This window comes from Pristis pectinata, chromosome 7 (genome assembly GCF_009764475.1).
Source record: "Pristis pectinata isolate sPriPec2 chromosome 7, sPriPec2.1.pri, whole genome shotgun sequence".
NCBI classification, from domain to species: Eukaryota; Metazoa; Chordata; class Chondrichthyes; order Rhinopristiformes; family Pristidae; genus Pristis; species Pristis pectinata.
The window spans coordinates 66,972,398-66,996,694 of NC_067411.1; the positions used below are offsets into that span (position 1 = coordinate 66,972,398).

The 24,297-nt window shown below is 38.6% G+C and overlaps 1 protein-coding gene across 1 annotated transcript in view; it reads right to left on the reverse strand.

Moving 5' to 3' along the window:
- LOC127572903 (fibrillin-2-like) overlaps window positions 1-24,297 on the reverse strand; it is a 266,295-nt gene that overhangs the window by 178,671 nt on the left and 63,327 nt on the right. Inside the window, 2 exon segments of the mRNA XM_052020630.1 lie at window positions 4,549-4,674; window positions 18,233-18,430. Of these exon segments, the coding sequence (XP_051876590.1) occupies window positions 4,549-4,674; window positions 18,233-18,430 (324 nt within the window).

The following is a 24,297-nucleotide window of genomic DNA, read 5'->3' on the forward strand; positions in this document are numbered from 1 at the left end:
CCAACTTGGAAATATATCATTGATCCTTCATCATTGCTGGTTCTATATTCTGGAACACCCTCCTTAACAGCGTTGTGGGAGTACATTCGCCAGGTTGTGGCTCGCTACCACCTTCTCAAGGGCAATTTGGGATAGGCAATAAATGGTGGCCTTGATGGCAATGACCAGATCCCAAAATAGCTAAATGCTACTCCCTGGAGTCAGGCAGGCATGGATTTAATCCACAGTAGATATTTGAACACAAAATCTAGGCTGACACTTCAGTACAATCTAAAGAGTGTAGCATTATGTCGGATGTCACTTTTGAATGACACTTCACACCTCAAGCAGAAATTAACCATGGCACTCTTTAGAAGAAACAGCAGAGGACTTCTTCTGATGTTCTGACCATCATTTATCCATTAAACATTACCACTAAACCAAACTCTCTCATTGCTTGTCTCATTGCCGTGTGTGCAACTTGGTCATGTGACTCTCTGTATTATAGTTAGCCAGATCGTGCTAATGGCGATCTACCAATTCCATAATGAACCACTAGCTAGCTGTATTGTTCACATCAGCACAACAGGCCTGCACAATGACCTCTCACACTGCTCCTGGCCATTGAATCCAGAGACACTCCATTCCTTTGAGCTGAGGAGCATGCTACAGCATATCCAATCCCTCAGATTCATGCCAAATGACTTCATCCTTCAAACTCCATTGCAAAGGTAAATGAACATGTGTTTTGTTGTTTTACTTTATTTTAATTAATGTTTTAATTAATTTACAGCTTTAAATATGCACTTTAAAATAATATTTAATTAAGATAACTTATTTATATTTTTCAACCGTCTCTGATCATCAGAGACATTTGGAAACAGTAAAGAGGCTTTCTGGTGGCGTGAGCCATCAGAAGACAATCAGGATGGTCTTGGGATGGGACTTAGCTTTCATCAACGTGGTCTCCTTGCTGTATGTGGACTGTTCTGGTTCATGGGATATCCACAGCAGTAACACTGGTAATGAGTTGGAAACTGCATTGCCACCAAAGGTAAGAATGACAGTGGGACTAATACAAGAGGATGGTGGTGGTGGGGGTGGGTGGGGAGTGGGGAGAGTGAAACCACATGACGCAGGCCTGATCTAGCAAGATACTGTCCATTCATTACATTTACAACTGAAGCAGGTCAGGATGGCCTCACCACCATCTTGTTAAGAGTAGGCAATAAATGCCTCAATAGCAGAGCCAACACCGTGTCTATGAATAAACAAAATACATTGGGTGTCAAGTGCTTTACAGAGCTCAGTAGTTTCCTAATTTTTATCATCCCATGTCTATCCATCAAGCCATGGATCTTTCCACGAACAAGCATAACGTAAAACTCACAAGCTGACTGCAGCAAACTCCGAACCATATAAAGGCATCCTCAACTAATGAGTAGACCACAAGGTGACATATGATTTGCAATAGCTGGTCCTCCATTGATTAGCACTGCCTTACATCACAAAGTTCTTGAACAGCCTCCTCCAATGGAGGCAGTTTAAAGCCTTCCAGATGGTCCACTTCTCCCCTGCCCATTCAGGAAGCAGCTTAGTCATCCTAATGCCTACACTGATCCCACTGTTAAGGTTTAAGAGTTAGGCCTGTCACAATGCCTCATATGTGAACACAAGGGCTTTTGGTGCTGTCATGAAAGAGCTCCTAAGCAACTTCAGGCATTTTTCTGCAGTGGTGTAACCATGTAGAACATGCCTGGTGTCCTCTATTTGCCATTTCCTTTCTCTTTGGTTGGCTATAGCTCTCTGACTATGTTGTTATTCCAGCAGGGATGTAAAGCAGAAAATGCTGGGAACATTCAGCAACTCAGGCAGCTTTGATCTGTAATACCAACTTTTCTCTTTCCACAGATGCTACCTGACCTGCTGAGTGTTTTCAGCATTTTTTGTTTTTATTTGATTTCCAGCACCCACAGTTTTTTATATCTTAGAATGTACAAGCTGCTGACATTCGTTGGCTTTAGATATTCAGTGGTGATTCTGCAGCTGTCAGCCAGCACCAATTTTTTTGCAGGCAGAGCGTTTTCAGTGGGAAAGTATCTTAACATAGGAATACCATGGAAGAGTGCAGGGGTTTTAAGTATGGATGGTAAGGAAAATACAAGTAGCAGGACTATCCAATACCAATTCCATGAAATATTAGCTCAAACAGAGAGTGCCTTTATCTACCAGAAACCAATTTCCACATGTGATATGTTGTCAGTGGTCATTTTCCCACAAAATCCAATTTATGATCTTTATGTAGGTAATAATAACTGTGAGAAAGGATGACCTATTTCTCCACTGAAGCAAGGGAGTTAATATGATTAATGTGGTTAACAAATACTGCACAACCTTTGACAATAGGAGATGTTTATTCTGTAAGTGACCCCTGTTTGGAGAGTCCTGTTTCTCACTTTACCTCTTATGGGAATGGAAATTAAGGTGCGTAACATTGTACTAAACGTGCTCAATGGGACAATTGCTTTAATTGCTATTTACCCTGCAAAGGCACTTTTTTTGTCAAAAGGGTAGTTTCTTTACATTCCCTCATAAAAACAAGCTCATTTGTCACTGATTCTAGAGATATACATGTTTTTTTTAGCTGGGAGTTAAACAAGGTTTGACATCTCAGCGATGAAAGAGAGGAAACTTAATCTGAGATTGGTTTACTTAGCAAACTATTCAACTTCAAACTTACTTCATGAGAAAAAAGCTGTAAAAATAAGGTTACTTTGCATCCATAAAAATTTCTTAAACTATCTGTAAATATGATTAAAGGCTTGTGCAATGTTATAGTATTTTGGGAAACATAATATAGTAGTGAGATGTTTCAAACATTACCTGCCTTTATCCTCCCCAGCATCAAAGCCATTTAATGGCATCTCATACTGGATGACTAATAATGCTAAAGCTCCTGATGAAACTTGAAACCATACTTTAGATTAATAAAAACGGATTGAATTTTCATTTTGTTTTACAATGTAGAAGGCCATTCTGCCCGCTGAATCAATGATGGCTCTCAGAGAAATCTCATCAATGTCTTACGCCAACTTATTTCCTGCTAACTAAATTCTCTCTCACTTCTCTATCAACTCCTCCCAACTCTCCTGCTACATACCTGCACCACGGAGTAACTTCCAGTAACCAATTAACCTACCAACCAGCATGGTTTTGGCATGTGGGAGGAAATGAGAGCACCCATGGGAAACCCACACAGTGAAAGGGAAAATACGTAAACTCTGCACAAGCAGAACTCAAGGTCAGGATTGAACCCTGGGTCACTGGAGCTGTGAGGAAGCAGCTCTGCCACCATGTGCTATGCCACTTTAACAAAAGTCAGGCAAAATAAAATATCAGGTAGTAACCTAACTACAAATGCAAAATTAAAATTTATGACTAATCTTTCAATTGTCTTTATCTGTATTATCACACTACAATGACTTTTTCAGTTGTCTGATTTGATCAAATACTAATTTTTGAATGTTTGTGAATATTCAAAAGCTTGACAGTTTTTACAGATAGCAAATGCGGAGACAGGGCTCAGTCGGCTGTCAAAGCATTTGTGGGCAGGTTTTCACACTCAGGGTCTTGCTTACAAGGTTAAGGAGCCAAGATGCTGCTAAAATATCCATTCAGGTAAATAGAAACATAGTGGGTAGAAGAGTGCTAGAAGTCCCAGGGAATTCTAGATGCTACCATTTTATTTTGAGGGAAAGGTTTTCTTCCTTTTGTGAATTTTCTAGCTTCAAGATAGTAATTCACATCAGGTTCATTGCCTTGCTGCTAAATGACACTGTCAACTGCCTTAATATACTTGTGGCATGCCCAAGGATTAGAGAAGCCTCTTGATGCCATTTCTGTGGCCTGACAAACTTCAAAAGATCATGAAATAAGCCTCTATCAACTATGACTAGACTGGACTTCAATTACCAAACTATTTTATGAAGCCATCTATATTTTTCTATCCTTGGGTTCCTCTATCCATGTTTATTTTCTAAATCAGATGATAATGTAAATCTGGACAGCTTCACATCAGATTTTGCCAATTATTCTCCTTCAATTACACTGCACTTCTGAGATTACAGACCATAATTTTTTCATTAGAAATGACATCCTCAAATATGCAGTCAATTGATCTGAAATCAACAACGGAACAAAGCAAATTCCAAGTATGATATGAGAAAATAGAACAAAGATAAACTACAGATGTATATATGAGGTCCCTCATTGTTTTTGGCATTATATGAACACAGTTGATTGTGCCAATTGTACTGGACCAGAACCAGTTCAGGGTTTTACGTACATATCTGTAATTCAGCTCTGACAATCTATTGTTCCATATTAATAAAATGAAGTCTAGCACAATCAGAAAAGAATGTTAATTGTTTTTACCAGTTAAATAACTGGTAATTAATCATTGGAAGAAAGCTCTGCAATCAGCCACATGTAAACTGCATTAAATTCATGACACCTGCTGAACTGCAGTAATAAATACAGTACATAAAACCCAAGAGATGAGCTGCTTACCTTCACATTTCTGAGATACTTCACCCTGTTTATGACCAGCAGGACATTTGCATTCATAGGAGCCAACTGTGTTGATACAGTTTCCACCTTGGCACATGCCTGGGATGGCCTGACATTCATCAACATCTGAAAGAAAACAACACTTCTGTTAAGTAAACTGAAAATCAGTCAAACTCTAAATACTAGATACATCTGTCTTCAGTAAATGTTGCTAATAAGCACTGCAGCTGCTCAGTCTGGAAAAAAAAGTAAATGTCTTGTGTAAGATTATCAAACTTGTCGGGTCGAACTGCAGGACTTTCATAGAATTTTGTCTAGACAGCTTTTGGATTCTGTTCAGGTATACATTAATAGAACTTCTCAATTTATATATAAAATTATTTATATAAAACATATTTTGCTTCCATTTTAGGAGAAAATGGACTCTTGTGGAAATCTTGCACTATTTATAATGGTTTCCGTCCTCTAGAATGCCACTAACACTGCTTTTCAAGTTTTCCTCCAATATTCTGAGTGCTTCTTTGCATGTAATGTATGCAAAACATAAGCAATGGGTCTCTGTTTTGATGAATAAACTAAAAATCAGTGTGTTTCCTCTAGAGCCGACAGGATTATCTCTAAATTTGATATCCATTTTATCATGTCTCTTGGATGCATCACCCAGGAGCACAGCAGTCAGTTTCCACTGCTAAACTGATGATGCACCAATCTAGCCCTTTAGTTCTGCCAGACTTTAAGTAACACTTTTCAATTCCTTGGGGAACAATAAAACTCAGACGTGTGAAAAATCTGTTACAGAAAAACTAATGTCACCCAGCTGTATTATGTATGCATGGCTCAACTTTTTCAGCTGCCGTCTCAGCTTATTCAAAAAGATGATAAGAAGTTAATTCATGCTATGAACCATTTATTAAAGTGAGGCTAGCCTGAGTCATGGGTCAATTTGAATAAGGACAAAAAATTTAAATCCATACTTCTTAAATGGTTTTTGTACTTAAGCAGAGCTGATAATGCTGCTACTTTGCTTTTGCACCTAATACTGGGAAGCGACATCACAAGTCCCAGCTGAAACCAAACTGTGCTACCTAATGTCCTGCCTGCATCTTACAAAGTGGGAGGGGAGGGTGGGGTGAACATCACTGATCACATTCATTGCTGAAAGCGATTGTGCAACTTGAGAGCATTGTGAAGAAGGATAGTGAAACAAGAGCAGGAGCATCACCCTGCTTCTCCATTGCTGACCTGGACATGTTTATTGAGTGGTTGGGTAACAAACATGTTCTGCATACCTCTAACCCAAAAGAAAAGCACTGATAGATAGAAAAAGTTTTATAACTTCACAAACAAATTGCATCATCTACTACCACTACCACCACACACACACACTTTCCATCCCTCCAACACTCATTTAACAGTCAACATTCCTGCCTCAACAATCAACATTCATTTGCACAACATCTGCATGCCATCACTACTCAAACACTCACTTTCAGGCTACTGTTCATCCATGGCACATTGGAGAAGTACACTGCAATACTTTCAATAAAGTGCTTTCTGTTGCAGAAGTTGCTGAGTAACTGCTGGCTGTAGCAATAAGCTGGCCCTATTGTGCCCACAAGCAGAGTTGCATTGAAGGGAAGGTGATTATGATATGGGGGCAGCTACCACTGAGACTGCAGCCACCACTGAGACTGCAGCTAGCAGACCACTGACAATGATTATTCTTATAGCTAATTTCCTCAGATCTCACTTTCCTCTCAACCTGCAATTTTACTTCTGGTTGATCAGATCCATCTTCCAAATGGTAATGGCTGTAGCTGGAATTGGCTCTCAAGTGTACTGCTTTGTCCTGAATGCATTTTAACTTTGTTCAATGCCTTTGGAATAACATCCAGAGAAATGAAGTGAACATTCTTCAATGTTCACAAGTTGTACACGTAGATGCAATTAGGAAAAATTCTTCAATATATTTGGCACTATGCAGCCACCTTAATTAAGTGCACCTTAGAGGTCAGTCTCTGGTCAATAGTGATTCCCACATTGTTGTTAGCTGGAATTGGATAATAGTGGTGTCATTCAATTTCTGAGGCCCATGATAAGATTTTCCATTTCTGTAGATGGTCACTGCCAGCCATTAATGCAGTGGAAGATACAGCAGATGAAAATAACCACCTCATCCCCACCTCTGGAAAGTATTGAAAGGAATCCCCTGCCCAGACCAGACAACAAAATCTCATTTTGAGGACCCCAATTACAGTCTCCATGATACTAGGAGTTGTATTCCCTGGACTCCGCACAGAAGTGAAAAGCCTTCAGTAGTCTGTACACCTGCCCACCTCTACAACTTCCAAGAACTATCCATGGGTGCCTGAAGTATGCCTAGTACAGTGAGCGCATCATAATTTATGAATCATGCAAACTTCCAATGTGCACTGCACTGACCATGAGAATCCTTTGAAATAGGCACACACTATTAATATGTTTTGACAATAACAGCCTTTTTTTTGCTGTTGAGTAGATCTGGCTTAAAATTTGTGCAGTAAATTACTTCGTAAATTTTATTGAAGCCTACATTTTGGGAAATTTTGTATGGTTGGACTGCTTTCTGCATTCTTAATCAAAAAAATGGAAATTATTTCCCTTCCATGTGAGACTTGATATATGGGTAACTGCAAACTATGATACATGGCAGTTTACTGTTGCTGCCAGGAATGACAGGAGGCCAGGGTACTTATGGTTGCAGAGACCTCCATCTTTAGTTAGAGCAGTTATACCACTACGACTCCATCTGTAGCAGGTGGCACAAGTAAGTGACCACTTGTGTAGAAATAGAAGCATTGTTCCCAGGAATCTTCAAGGTAATAGGTTTACCTTCTCTCCCTTCTCCTCTTGATTACTTTGGTCTTCCTGCTCCCTGCCTTTCTGGGGCTGAGCAGGAACATTAGCACGGCTCCCATTATCCCACAAAAATATGGAACTTTTCAAGGTCACATTGTCTACAGGTCTTTACAATCACTGCAGCTTCAAAGTACAGCCCAGCTATTCCCATCAAACTTCACTACTTGATCTTCAAAAACTTTGCAGTAATCAAGGATCCCTAAAAAATACAAGAGGAGTGTGTACTTCTCTATGCTGTTTGATCTGATTTGCTATGTGCAATCCACAATATATACTAATAGAAATGGCACAATTTGACAGTTTGGGCATTTACAGTGATGGTCACTGCATATACTATGTATTCAGGATGTGGACAAAACCATACAATTCAATCTTGTAATTAAAACAGAAGAGGTAGGAAACATTCAGTCATTCAGCCAGAATGAGAGACACAAATATTCCCTTTCTTCTACTTGGCTCTTCCTTCCCAAAACTTAAAACTAACTAGTTTTCTCTTTACCAGGTTTTCAATCTGAATGTTAACTCCATTTCTCTTTCGGTCAATGTTGTCTGACCTGCTTAATGTTTCCTGCATTTTCTATTTTGATTTCAGATTCCCAGACTTTTGAGTTTTTGATTTTCATTTCAACATTAAGTTTCACAAGGCATTCATTAATTTGGTGAATTGCAGAGACAGAGAAGCAGTCATCATCCACTGGAAGGAACACATTGAAGGTCTCCACAGCTGCGACTCCATCCCACAGCAACCTACATGGGCCAGTCTTGCTGCCACTCCTGACAATAACAAGGCCTCAGGAGCAGAAAATATCCCTGCTGAAATCCTAAAACTTGGTAGTGAAGAGCTTCATTGACAAGTCCACAATTTCATCATCCATATCTGATGAGAAAGATCTACCAGAGGACCTCAGAGATGCTGCAAGTATAACCATCTTCAGGAAAGGAGACAAGTGTGATTGGAATAACTACAGAGGGGTCTCCTTGCAGTCTCCATAGGCAAAGTCATCATTGGACCCTCCCTAACCATCTCCTGCCAGAAGCCAAAGAGCTGCTCACCAAATCACAGCATGGATTCCATCCCTCTAGAGGCATGGTAGACATAATCAACATCACTACACAACACCATGTAAAATACAGGAAGCACCACCATGCATGGTATTCTTTAAACTCACCAAAGCCTTTGACAGGAGGGACTGTGAAACAACCTTCTCAAGTTCAACAAGCCCACAGAATTTTGTCTCCTCCTTATCACAATGGGAGGCAAGCCACGATATCAACCAGCAGGGCTATAACAGAACATTCTCAGTTAAGACTGATGTCAAACAAGGCTCTATCAGTGCCCCAACATTTTACTCAATCTTTCTTACTGCAATGTTGAACTCACCTCCAACAACCTACCCACAGAAGTGGAGCTAATCTTCAGAACTAATGGGAAACTGTTCAACCTACGGAGACTATACTCTAAACCAAGGTCACCCAAACCTCAGTAGTCAAGCTGAAACATGCAGATGATGCTTGAGTTTGCACAAGCTCAGAAGCTGAGCTCTAAGACATCATCAAGCCATTCACCGAAGCATTCACGAGGATGGGCCTTATGCTCAAATGTCTCTAAGACCAAATTCCTATACCAACTTGCCCCGACTGCATTGCACTGTTCTCTGACAATAAAGGTTCATTGTAAGACCCTGGAAACAAGGCAGACTTTGATATCGAAATTCACCAGTATCTTTGGTCGATTGAATAAAAGGATATTAGGAGATCAAAACTTCAGACCTGGTACAAAACTCATGGTCTATAAGGCAGCAGTGATCCCTGCCCTCCTATATATTTCTGAGGCCTGGGCATCTCAATGAGGTGGAAGAATACCACCAAAGCTATCTCCACAAAATTCTCCAAATTCATAGAGTTATAGCATGTAAAGAGGGCCTTTGGCCCAACTTGTCAATGCCAACCAAGGTGCCATCCTGAGCTAGTCCCATTTGCCTGTGTTTGGCCCATGTCCCTCGAAACCTTTCCTATCCATGTACGTGTCCAAATGCCTTTTAAACATTATAATTGTACCTGCCTATACCACTTCCTCTGGCAGCTCGTTACACATACCCATCATCCTCTGTGTGAAAAAGTTTAAACCTTTCCCCTCTCACCTTAAACCTATGCCCTCTAGTTTTAGACTCACCTACCCTGGAAAAAATACTGTGACCATTCACCGTACCTGTGCCTCTCATGACTTTAAATATCTCTATAAAGTCATCCCTCAGCCTCCTACACTCCAGGGAGAAAAAAACAGCTTATCCAGTCTCTCCTTGTAACTTAAGCCTTCCAGTTCCAGTAACATCCTTGTGAAAAGGTTTTACTGGAAGGATAAACAAACTAACATCAGCTTCCTCTCCCAGGCCAACGTTCCCAGCAGTGAAGCCCTAGTTACTTTCAGTCAACTACATTGGGCAGACCGTGTTGTTCATATGCCAACGCAAGGTTCTTAAAGTGAACACTCCTCTGACCTCCTTATCTAATCCAAAGTAGCAACAGAGATTTTACATATGTAGACTCAGTTCTCTAAGATTTGGAAGAGAAATATCACCAAGTTGCTGTTCTTGTTTACTATAGGATGACATATTCTTATATAGGACATGGGTGGATATCAGATGAAGGCAGGATACTACGATTACATTTCTCAATGATATTCAGTGACTCTTCAGTCATTTGAAGTACAGTCACTCAGAAAAAGAGGTCAGAGAGTGGCTGTTGGTTGTGAATCAATCAGGAGACAAGACTTCATAGGAGGGGAGAAAACCTCAGTGGTTTGGGGTGAGGCATAACAGTGAAACTGACGTAGAGAATGAGCCAAACATCGCTGTGGATGATTAACTTGAAACTATTTTTATAGCCTTCCTGCAAATATTCCAGAAAAGTTCTGTTGCTCTATGCGTATTTATTTTATAAATATATATTGGTGATCAAAATGCAGTTCTGTCTTTAAAAATTTCTGTAATTTTATTTACTGTAGGAAATAGGGATCATTCATCACGTAAAACATTTAATGCTGCAAGTTACAGTGGAGCATCTGGAAAATGTCTACAGTGTATCAGACACAAGTAATAGAAACCTCCTGCTGTTTTGGGAAAATATGAGACAGTCAAACCAAACACCTCTGCAAAAGATGTATATTAGAAAATAACTCCACACATCAGCTGCTCCTTATAAGCACAGGCAACATTTAAAATTAAGAAGAAGCAAGATTGGTTCTCGATGTAATGCACTTGACATATGCTACTACCAGACAATGTCTTGTGTCTCAGAAGACAAGACTCCTCTGTGGAACCCAAGACAAACAGAAAATTTCTCGTCTCAATGAACAGGCAACAAAACATTCCAAGTATGAGGTTATTACACTTCAGGAAATGTAAATGATGCTGACCAGGAAATCAAGGATCAATTCTCCTCAGATCTTGACCGAGCTCTGATCAACAAATGTTTAAGAGACTCTTAGATAGGCACGAGAATGTGTAGAGAATGGAGGGATATGGACCAATGTACAGGCAGAACAGATTAATTAGGCATCATTAGCTCAATTAGTTCAATACAACATCGTAGGCCTTTTTAGAGAAAAAAAATTCCTCATCTTATTCTTAAATGGGCACCCCCTTATTCTGAGACCATGCCCTCTGATTCTTAACTCTCAGGAAAGGAAACACCCACTCACTCTTTACTACGTCCAGCCCCAAGGAATCTTATGTTTCAATTAGTTCACCCCTCAGTCTTCTAAATGCCAATGAGATGAGTCCCAACTTGTTTCACATTTCCTCATTAGACAACTCCTCCATACCCAAGTTCATCCTTGAGAATCTTCTCTGAACAATCTTCAATGAAACAATATCTTTACTTAGAGGGCGACTAAAATTGTTCACACTACTCTGGAAGTGGTCTCACGAGTGCCTTGAATAGTTTCAGTAAGACTTCTTTCATGTTATATTTCAACCCCATTAAAATAACAGCTAACTTTTCATTAACTTTCCAATTATCTTGTACTTGTGTGCAAACTTTCTGTGTTTCATGCACAAGCACCTCCAAGTCCTATAATGCTGCACTTTACTACCATTTTTCTCTATTAAACAATATAGTTCTTTTGTTTTTCCTTCCAAAATGAATAACTGCACATTTTCCAAGATTATACTCCATTTCCCAATTTTTTTGCCCAATCACCTAACCTAGTAATCAGAAAATTCTGGAAACACTCATCAGGTCAAGCAGAATCTGTGAAAAGAGAAATAGGTTTTACATTTGAGGTCTAGACCCTGATGAAATGTGGGATCAACATTTTCTGTTTACAAATCAGATTTCTGCAGTTTTTTTTTAATTGATTTTCATAATCTATCAATATCTTCCTATAAACTGTTTTGTACCCTCCTTGCAATTCATCTTCCCGTCCATTTTTGTGTAGTCCACAAACTTGGCTATCTATTTCACTTCCTTCTTCCAAGTGAAACATCTGTGGCCCAACATTAATCCCTGTAGTACCTCACTGGCCAAAGGTTTCCAACCTGAAAATGACCCTCTTATCCCCACTCGCTACTTCCTGATGGTTACCCAATCACCTATCTCTGCCAATATGTTACTTCCAGCACCATGGGCTCTCATCTTGTGATGCAACTTTTTGTGGGGCACCTTGTTGAATGCCTTCTGGAGGTTCAGTTACAATACAGTGAGATAGATTGGCTGTTGAATGGTGTTCTAACAACAACTTCGCACTCAACGTCAGCGAGACCAAGGAATTGATTGTGGACTTCAGGAAGGGGAATTCAGGAGAACGCACACCAGTCCTCAATTAGCAGAGGAAAGGGTGAGCAGCTTCAAGTTCCTGGGCATCAACATCTCGGAGGATTTATCCAGGGCCCAACATATTGATGCAATCATGAAGGCGGCATGCCAGCAGCTTTACTTCATTGAGACTTTGAGGAGATTTGGTATGTCACCAAAGACTTGCAAATTTCTACAGATGTGCGGTGGAGAGCATTCTGACTGGTTGCATCACAGCCTGGTATGGATGCTCCAATGCACAGAATTGCAAGGGGCTGCAGGAGGTTAGAGACTCAGCCAGCTCCATCATGGGCACAACCCTCCCCGCCATCAAGGACATCTTCAAGAGGCAGTCCCTCAAGAAGGCGGTATCCATCATTAAGGAGCCTCACCACCCGGGACATGCCCTTTTCACATTACTACCATCAGGGAGGAAGTACAGGAGCCTGAAGACCCACAATCAACAATTTAGGAACAACTTCTTCCCCTCAGCCATCAGATTTCTGAACGGTCCATGAACCCATGAACACAACCTTGTTATTCTTTATTTGGCACTATTTAGTTTTGTAATTTATAGTAATTTTAGGTCTTTGCACTGTACTGTTGCCACAAAACAACAAATGTCATGCCACTTAAGCATGAAATGGATCAGATCCATTTCAGAATCAGATAATAAACCTGATTCTGATTCACTCTGGTAAAGATTTCCTCAGAAAGTTGTAACAAATTCATTAGACATAACTTCCTCTTCATGAAGCCATGATGACTCTGCTTGATTAGATCACACTTTCCAAACGTGCTGCTACAAATTCCTCAATTGGTTCTAACATTTTTCCCCAACAGTAGATGTTACACTAATCAGTCCATAATTACTTACTTTTTTGCCTCCTTCCCACTTTGAAGAGGGATGTCAATTTGGCAGTTTTCCAGTCCTCTAGCCCTTCTCCAGAACCTAAGGATGTTTGGAAGACCATAACTTATGCATCCACTATCTTGCTAGCCACTTTTTTTAGGATCCTGAGACGCAATCATCTGGGACATGGGATCTATAAGCCTTAGCCTCATCAACCCTAATACTAAATCCCTAGTGATGGTGACGATGTTTAATACCTCCATCCACAAGCTTGACTATAGCCTCCCGAAACAGATACTCCAATTCCAGTTTCAATGTGGCAGGTGATTCCCAGGAGACAAGAGAAATTATTTAAAGGACATCCTCAAAGTTTTCACTTAAAAAAGATGCAACATCCTCACTGATTCCTGAAATTCTCTGGCCCATTACTGATCAAAACGAACAAAGCAGCAGTAAAAATCTTTTTCAAATTGAGGGATCTTTTCTGCCAATGTCACTGATGCCAGGCATGAACAAATAATTAAAGCTAATTGTTGGTAGAATCTCAGATGGCGATGAGGAGGCATACAAGGGTGAGATGGATCAGCTGCCAAGAAGCAAGATTCTCAGATCATCTATGGTCTCATGTTCTTAACATGGAGATCGATGATGGAGAGTGCTCTGGTCGGTTGGGGGGGGGGGGTGGGTGGAGGGACAGGGGCAGAGTTATTGGCAGAAGAGTGCAAGCAATTGTGGCAATGAGATGAGTGTGAAAAAAGGAGCTGTACTCTGCATCATGGTCGCACAATGTTTTTGATGTACTTTTTTAACTGCATTTCCAATGAATTAAGCTGAAAGCCAAGCAGATTAAGAATTGTGCCCAATTTGTCATGTTTATATCAAAATCCACAACAAATTTTGTACAAAGAGAAGATACCATATAACATGTTCAGTTTTTGATCTGTATTCAAAAGAGGCATTTTGAAATCCTCTTAGCTATTTATTAAACAACATCCAGTCAAAACACCAAGCCCTATTGATCAGAAGGTGTAAGCTTCAAATTCTGAGCTGCTTTCAGTTAGTTGATCTCACATAGGACAATAGCTGTAATGTTGGATCCACAACAGAGTGCAGATGCTGTAATTTGGAACAAAAAACAAACTGCTGGAGGAACTCAAATGCCTGACCCGCTGAGTTCCTCCAGCAATTTGTTTTTTGCTGTAATATTGGAACCAGTCTCAGGGCAAGTAAAGAGAAAATTGATTGGGGGTTCAGGCTTCCAATCATTGTTCTGCTGTTGCCCAAATAAAAAATGCATCTTTGTGGTGTGCGATACATGTTGAAGGCATATAAACCTTGTACCACATAAAGAGACTTCATCAATCTTGCCATGAGAGGCAGTAGTCTACTTGAGGTGGTAAAGAGAGACTCCAGGTTCTGCTGGAGTGTTAGTGATGGAATCATGAATGCAATCATGCTGAGAAGGGACAGCACATTCAGATACCATGGAGTCACTGATATTCGCCAAATTCAAGGCACCATTTGGATGAGCAATCCGTTAATGGACAGATCATTTAAGTACTGTGATAGCCCTTGGCATCTTGCAGTCCAGAACAAAGTTTCCACTGCAGCTTCATACACTGGGTGGCTCCTGCCTATGCTATAGTGAAATCTCTATTCTGTTACGAAGCTACACATTGGCTGGATCAACATTAATTGATATAGAGCTGGCTACCTCTTCCACACTAGAAAGAACAGGCTCCAGGCGAGGCTCGGATATGAATTTCAAGCTGGACGGCCTCATGGTTTCTGACATCTTATGCAGAATCTCAGACAGACCAGTCAACACCCTGAGCACCACTGGGCACATGTCCACTAGGCTATTCTTTCAAAATTTTTATTGAAATTTTTGGGAACATAAGTGGTGTAAAACCTCTTCCTCTAAGGAGCAGTGCTTGAGCTACCTATTACATACAGCCCAGTTGCAGCCCATACATGTTTTGTGATTCATCACATAGAGACTCCACTTCTGGATATGAGTGCCAGATGCAATGATGTGACCCAATTCCTCTTCGGAATATGATATCTCTGCTGCTGAATGCTGTAGATCTGAATGTTAAAAAGCGGAAGAGACAGTGGGCCAAGGGGGATGTGAGAAAGAGAATTTGATGTGAACAAAGCATTATTCTCAATAAACTCCCTATCACTCATCAATGGTCATTGGATCAGCAATGGCCAATCTCATGATCAGTAGGATCCTCTCCAAAACTCGCTAGATTGCTGCTGCAGCCTGCATTTGTGAGAAGTATTGCCATTCAAGAATGAATAATGTGTACATACCTTGCTTCCAATGTTTAAATATTGAATGTCCGAGTGAGATGCATGCATGAATGCAAGAATAGTGCGAAGTATATGAGTGCAGTATTGTGCTCGTTGGTAGATGGGATTTGTTGCGGTTTACATTGACCTTAACCAGACATACAAGGTCATTAAACCTTTTGTGGCAACATGACCAAATCTAAATTTTCAGAGCATCATTGCAAAGCAATAATCTCTGAGACAACCTCATTTCAGTAGGGCTACATTCTTCCAGGTATCCCCCTCTTTATCATGGTGGATATTAGTGAAATGGGGTTCTTGTTCCAGAGCCTGTGCTTCTATTGCTGCTACCATTGCTCCATGAGCAGCACAGTGACTCTGGCAATGGTTATTCCCCTGTTAAGGGGTGCATGTATGACATCAAATAGCATTGGTTAGCTTCAGCAGGTGTGCTAAACTCTAGAAATTATTTGTGTTTAATTTGCACCAATGGGCAATCATAATTGGCACCTCCTAAGCACACAAGACCATGCAAGTAGAAATTTTAAACATGCTCTAAAGTATATCTCATTGTTAATATTGATTGATCATTAGACAGGATCTATAACATAAACTGCAAATAATATACATTAAAACTCATTACTTTTAGGTTTTGAATTCAGAAACAAGTCTTGATAAAAGAAATATACTTTGGAAAATAATTCTGAAAGGAACCTTTGTCATGCTGGTTAGTTTTCTCAGAGCCTAGACTGTGAAAATAAAAGTAATTTTCCTTTAAGGTACTCCTTCTCTTTGTGGAATAACGAGACATTTACCAAAAATGATGTAGCCATTCATCGGATGGCATGTGGAAAATCTGAGATCAAGTCGATTCAGTAGATCAAAAGGGTTTTCTAAGTTCACGTCTTTATTAAATTTCAAGAAAATGATAACAATCTCTGCCAATAATAAAAAGTTGTAGCTAGTTTCTTCACTGCCATCTCTCGTCAATGTTCTGAGAAACATTTTCAGCCTACTCACTCAGTAAGATAGCAGGTTACTATTTCTTTGAGAAGTCACCAGCAACAAAGCAATTTCCTGGGAATGATACCTGGTATAAAAAGACCATGTTTGATGAAATATTTAATACTGACATTACACATAAAAGATTTCAAAATCTAAATTAAATTCAAAGTGATTCAATTTAGGATTGTAATTGCTTTCAGTCCATTTTAATGGATGTAGTGTTCTCTACTTCAGTAGGTTATGTTGCCATTGAGACACTGTGAAAGAGTTCCGCTCTCAGGCATCTTTCATTTCACTTGTATTTCTAATCAAATTTCAACAATACAAAGCTGCCTTTTCAACAGAAACGACGGAAAATTCTCCCAATAATCAGCAGGCTCATCAACATTTGAAAAAAGAGAAACTAATATTTTGGGTGAAAACCCTTTGTCAGAAAAGTTCTAACACAGTTTGTCTCTGACTTGGGTAGTTAGACTTTTGGCTTCTTTTTTTTTAATTTGTGTTTAGACAATCAGATTTCTATTACAAGAGTTAGATGATGATATTTTAGAGGGATCAAAATGCAAAACAATGTAACTGTGTGATCCAATTGAATTACAAAAAATGTCTAAATTTTGATCTAGTCAAGATGACATTTAAAGGAAAGGCAATAACATCTTGAACATTTATAATAGTAACATTGTCTCTGGAAAATATACAACAGGCCCATCAGGAATGGTAATATTTTAAGTATAGACAAAAGAGTTCTTACAAAATGCGACTCAAAATGATGGAAATCTTTAGTGTCTTCCTGAAAGGCACTGGAGGTACTGGTTAGGAAATAAACAGTAAAAAAAACTGGTTCTCAATTTTTTAGGATTACTACTTCATGGCTACTTACTATCATTTGTCAGTGCAAGCAGTGTTTCTTTTTTTAACAGGGTAATGACCTTAAAAAAATTGTGGCACCATATAAAATCAAGCACTAGGATTATCTGCTATAAAGAGTTTAAATGATGTCATGCAAATGCAACATCTTTTAAATTTGGGAGGTATTGTTATTTTTCTGTTACTTCTGATATGCTGGAGTCTACTCCATCTGGTGAATTCAGAACATCAGCCAAACAGAACAATTGACTGGAAGCAGCTCTGCAAAATGGAAATATAGTAATAATATCACACCTAAAAAAGAAAATAACTGTTTAGTAAAGATTAAATTAGGCCCAATCCCATTGGCAAAGGGTCATTGCCTGTGGTCATTCCGCCTCCAAACTTACCTGATCTGATTATGGAGGACCTTTCTTACTGTCAAATATTCAGAAAAGATTAAAACTATTAAAAATGAAATACAGTATAAAAACTTTTGAAAGTTATTTTAAAATTATTGAAAATAAAAATAATAAAATCACTTATTAATGAATAAATAATTAAAAACATAACACAAACCATAAATTATGCACATTTAAATCTACGGGACTGCAGGTCTAATCTGGTACAGCATCTCTGAAAGGATTCCTTAGCATAAATCATATGAATCCTGGCATAATGAAGCAAATAGAAAAGAATATGGTACCAACTATTGCCGGGTACATTTGGGATTTCCACGTTTGACTATGTGGAGAAGTGAGTCCCACATTCTCTTGCATTTAAATGGTTAACACCAACATCAAGAACATTAAGACAACCTGCATGTTTTTAATGTTGGAACTCAGTTTTAAATTATCTTAACAATGGACCCCATTATATTACAATAAACATTGGAAATATTTTCACACTGATTTACTACCTTCAACTATGCTCTATGTTATTTTGAGATACTTAAAACAATGAAAGAGATGATTGTTACATTAAAATTACCTTGGCAAGCACCAGAACGAATATTTGGGATGAAGCCACGACGACAGGGGTGGGGTTGAGCTGGACAAATTTCACATGGATGGCCCCAAGCACGTCCAACAGTTGCACAGCAGAGTGTTTTGGTGCAGATGATGCCACTGATCTGGCCCTGGCACATCTCGTTATTCACTTGCGTAAAACAAGGACCAGTCCGGTAATCTGTCAGTGAAAGAAACAAAATATCATGTTCAATCATAAAGCATAGGTTTTTTTTGACGAAAAGCCGACTCTCTACTTTACAATGTTGATGTGAATGAAGAATACTTGTTGATTGTGTTTTATTATTATTAACCTGTGGATACATACACTGATTTTGACAATATTCCCTACAAATCCATGGAATATTCTGGAGAGAGAAACTGGTCATGTATCTGGTTTTATCCTGCAGCACAGATCAACCTCAGTTACTCATTGTTTTTTTCTCCCCCAAGTTTACTCATCTTTAAGACATCAATGCCACTAAAAAGACAAGCATCAAAGATGATGGTGGACAATCTTCTGATATTGAAAACCACCTAATGAGCCTCTTCAGTTGGCAGTTCAGTTAGTCCAGATCAAGAGACAACTCTAGATTCAGCCATTCAGGAAGGCAAGTTTTCTTTGTTACCAGTAATTTATTATAATTGAATGATACAGTAGATTCTTCTCCCCTCTAAGTATTTTTAATTAAATTCAAGTTCCACCAAATTCTATTTTTTCTTGTGCAATCATATCCTTTCCTTAATTTGGTGGCCAGAACTGTACATATGCCTTGTTTCACATCTTCTTAAACACCTTATTGACCTTTTCTGCTATCTTCAGCCATTTATGGACAAGTTATCTAAGACCCCTCATCTCTCCAAACCTCTTAATATCTAATTATTTATCATGTAGTCCATTGCCTTATTTTTCCATGCATTATTTATTTTACTTACCCACTCTCCCTTGCCCCCAACATGATGCTGACTCCTTCACCCCACTGATCTCAGCCCTTGACACTCCATTCAATCCCACCAGGAATTTCCAGATCCTCAAACTATCCCACAAATCTGTACCTTTATCTATTCCTAACACCCTGATCCGAGCCCCTGATACTGACTTGCAGAACCGAATCCCTTAATTCCACCTTGCCAAAGAATTTCTAGACGTCATTGTTTGAATTATAAATCTGGATTACTGAATTGCTCACCTAGCAACATAACCACAATACCTAACCCATGCATTGCTTGTGAACTCCAAATTGCAAGAATAGTTCCATGAACAAATGCAGGTCATATGTATGCTTGATCAAAGATTACAGAAGTTGCAAACTATTTCTTACAGATAAATTTGAACATCAACCCACAAATACATGCATTGTGCTAATCTAATTATAAAATGTGAAAATGGTAGTGCCACAAGAAGTATTAAACTTAAGTATGTAATACCATATTAACAAAAATACTTCAATATTCATCATTAGGAAACCATATTCCTTTTTTAAAAAAGCAAATTATTTATACATTGACAGCAACAAGTACATCCATTTTCTGATTAAACACAATGTGAATTGAACTTAATCCAGTCTGCTTGTAAGGGTTTTACCCATTTTCAGCAAGAATGTTCTGATCCGAGATCCGACACAATCAGTAGCTGTCAGGGAATGTGATGCAGGTTGAGATCAAGGTATACACAATCTCTGCCTTTACTTCTAGTTTGATCTTTTTAAGTAGCAAAACAAACAAATAGTTGTTTTCCTGTGCATGCATCTCATCTCTCCCCACCCCCCTCCTGTCCCACTCACCCCTATGACCAATTCACATGGAAAGTAACTCAAAAGATGTCAAATTTTCTACATTTTCCAATGTCTGATATTTATGTAGTTTGGCTAACATTCTTTAGAAAAATCAAAGAAAAGTTTACAACAAAGAATGCACTTCCAAACAAAAAATTTGAGTTAATTATTTTAAACCAAGCTCTGGACTGTGGGAATTGGAAGCTATGGGCACTGTGGACAAATTCATCTGTGTACACAGTGATAGCATAAACAATATATTCATAAACAAATTTAAATTTATTTACTGCAACCTTCCTTCACATTTTCACCATTGGAAATATCATAGTTTGGAAAAGAAAACACCAGAATTATTCTTCAGTTTAAACCAGTAAACTTCCCCATGGTATTTTGACTCATAAACAACACAATAAATATGCATTTCTGTATGAGTCAGATTTCCTGGAAATCATTTCCTTTCATTAAAATAATGCATGACACCCCATGATGTCAGGCATTCAACAGCATTTAGAAAGAAGACACTTGGAATGTCTGGTAGTGAAATATTAAAAGTAGTCTGTAGAATTTTCCATAATACAACAGCATGTTGTTCAGACATTGCAGCGTGAAGTTTAGGAAAGAATTATGAGCTACAAGTGGAGTTGCATTTAAATAGGATGAAATTCCTTCTTATGTATTTTTTTGCTTATTATTTCTGTCACCCTCCCTTCTCTACAGATTCCAAAAGCTACATAATAAGTTTGGCTGGTCATTCCAAATTAACCGAGAAATCATTTTTTTTAAAGCACTAAATTTCCTTGACAATATTATTCACATTGCTTGATTCAAAGCATTGGATAACTATGTATTTTTCAGTACTAAAAAGACTTCCAGTTATCAGGCGATGCGACTTATAGGGTTTGAGGGTGATGGCAAATTTGTTTCTTTGCCTTACAGTTACATAAATAAAATAATCGCAACTTCTCGTAGGTTACAGCTATTTATCTAATACACACCAACATGTGCACACACATACAACTATATATTAACAGTTGGAAAAGTCAGTAAAAGGACAAGTGTTAACTTCAATTTAATGTCATGATCATATGTTTTTAAGAACAAAAAAAATAAACTGAGCCATAGAGAGCCTTCAACAGTCTGGGATGTGAAAATCTTTGCATGTGGTTTTATTAACTAATTCCCACTGAAGATTTGTGCAGGTGTTCTGGAGGTTCAACAAAATAATATACTGCTTTTCATAGCAAAATCAATGACATCTTTGTTGCTATTTAGGCAAGTACATGGATCACATTAAAGACCAAGAAACAGCTGTGCAGAACATAGCAAGCTGCCCACTTAACTGAGAAAAGCATTGCAATTTACTAATTTAATAAAAAGGTCCCATAAGAACTCCCTCCCCCTGAAACAACCTCTTGGACCATTAAAACTAAAAGGATCAGATACAAGAGGAGTTTATCCTGGGCCTATGCCCATGGTGCAGTGAATATCAGAAAATCAGCTGGGTCAGGGTGCATTCCTGTGAAGGTATCTGCCAACAACTAACAAAGGAGAAAAATCAGACACCTTCCTTTTGATCTTTTCATTCTCAGGCCAATTTCTGATTTTTACTACAACCAAGCAATCCATCTGTCTGTAAAAGTAAGAAAACAGAACTATATCATCTTAAGCAGGCCAATTGTTGTGGGGAGCAAGATAAAACACAACAATATGTTTTGTTAATGAATAATGGAAACCAGGGTTACAATTAACTCAGTGTCATCTCTTCTAACTATGAAACTACCATTAAAAATGTTCTGTAGTCTAATAATTCCTTGTTTGTTGTATTTTAGAAAAGGTAGTCTAAAGTATGAAATGCCTTCTCTTCATATTTAAGTTAACTTTTACAAGGAATAAACAAAATAAAGTGTATTTTTATACATCACTAAAAATTTTTAAGTTACACGTCAATGAGCATAGAGAGCTAAAATGAGATCATCCATTTTAAACCCGAAAGAGACAACATAGTATTCTCTATTTGGTGAAAAACTAGGGATAGTGGCAATCCAAGCAGTAATAGGCTACCATCTATATGAATCATTAAAGTCTCATGGCTTAGGGCAAAAAATAATTTAAATGATTAATGGGCAACTGACCTTTATATCAAAAAGACTGTAGTAGAAGGGGACAAAAGTCATGCCACAACTATTCAAAACATCTTTTAGCCACACCTAGAGTACCGTGTGCAGTTCAGTGCAGCACACTTTAGCCTAAATATACAGCTCTTTCAGGGAGTGCACCATAGATAAACCAGGTCAATATTTAGTCACCATGAATTAAATTATGAGACCACATTACGGCAGGGTCCAAAATTCAGGTTGCATTCTCTGGAATTTCAGAAGTGTTTTGATTGAATCTTTCAGGATATTAAAGGGGAACGAATAGGGTAGATTGAGAGAAACTATTACCATTGGAGAGTCTGGGACCATGACCAGAGTCTAAAAATAAAATCAAACCTTTTATGGAGTGATAATCAGCATGCAAAGTCTGGCAGAAATTTGTAATTCCCTTTCATATATAACAATTGATGTGACAAGAACTGTTAATTTTAAACCCAAGATTGATCAATTTTCTATTTTTCAAAGGAGTTCAGAGGTATGCAGCAAAGGTGGGTAACTGGAGCTAGGTCACAGAACAGCCCCTAACAATCTATTCTCAATGACTCCCTTTGCCTAATTTGAAATGTCCATAAGTCAAATTTGTACCAATTGTGCTATCCATGAGTTGATAAGTCCTCCCTTGCAATATTTGTATGTTCCGACAGACATTTGCAATATAATCCAGACTTGTCCACATTGATCATTTGTTTGGCACAATAACTCCTCCTCCTCCCTCCCCCCTCCCCCCCCCCCCCCCCCCCGCCAATTATCTGAGCCAAAGCATCAGGAAATGCACTCAGTGCTGTATTGTCAGCACTTGCTGCTTTCCCTTGCATTTTAATCTTATACAAATTAGCCCTTGCTTTAAATCTATTAAACCACCCTCTTTCTGCAACAAATTCTTCACTTTCATTACCATGCTTTTTCTCCAAATCACTGGACAGGCTCTTTGCTTTTTCTTTAATAATCATCAGGTTAATATTCAGTGTTGATTTTGATCTTCAAGCCAAACCACCAACAGTTTTTCCATCTCAATAATCAAACTACTTTGCTACTTTGTAGTGATGGTAGCCTGCATCGAGGCCAATCCTTTAACATGCTTAAGAATGCACACCTTGTCCTTTATGATGGTATCGAGCACTGAATGACTGAAACCCAACGCTTTGCTAGTTTTCAGTGGGGTGTCTCCCTCTTCAGGTTGCTTAATTATATCGATTTTAACTTTCATTGTGATAGTTTTCCTTTCCTTATATAGACTACCATCACATATCCTTTTTGCTTTTGGGGGGTATGGTAATGGCAAATTACTATAAGAATTATACAGTACAGTACCTGTGCAGTGTTTGTAAAGAAACACAAACACTGCTCAAAATGTGGAAACTATCCCTTTGCCTCCACGGATGCTATCTGACTCACTGAGTTCCTCCAGCAGTTTGAACTTTCCTGCTGTCAATATGGTGCTCTCAAGATGACTGGGGTGGCGGGAGACTTGAGTTGTCTTCCCATGAAGTATCCTCATCCAATCAGTGCAAGTAGGAAACTGCCGTTTGTAGGAACAAATGCATAAACATAAGTCGGACTTTTGAATTTATGCGCGCTTGTTCATATCTATGGGATGTACATTCGTAACCTGGGGATGACTTGTATTGCTGCTGTTGGATTATACTGATGACATGAATGAGACAAATTAGAAATCTTTTAACAGTGATGATCCATATCTGCACCAGTCCCTTGTTGGTGGGCACTAGTAGATGATTTCCAAGAAGGCAATACAGACATGTCTTATGCTACTCTCACCAGGAACACTGGGCACACAGTTAATAACAGGAGTCATACATAGGAATTAGGAGTGTGAACCTGACTGCAGCATCTTCAACAGTCTCCCATCTGAAGTAAATCAACTTGGTCAAAGTAGGGATATAACATGGAATTGTCTTAGTTTGTATCATTTAGTGTCACATCATCTACTGATTTTCAGAAATTAAGATAATCAAGTATGATAGTAATTTTAAATAACTGCAAAATAAAGTGATTTACATCCAATATAAATAGAGTAATTTCCAAAACTTCACAAAAATTGACTTTAGCTTTCAATTGTTAACTGGATGATTATTTGCATTCACCAAATGCTTGGGTCA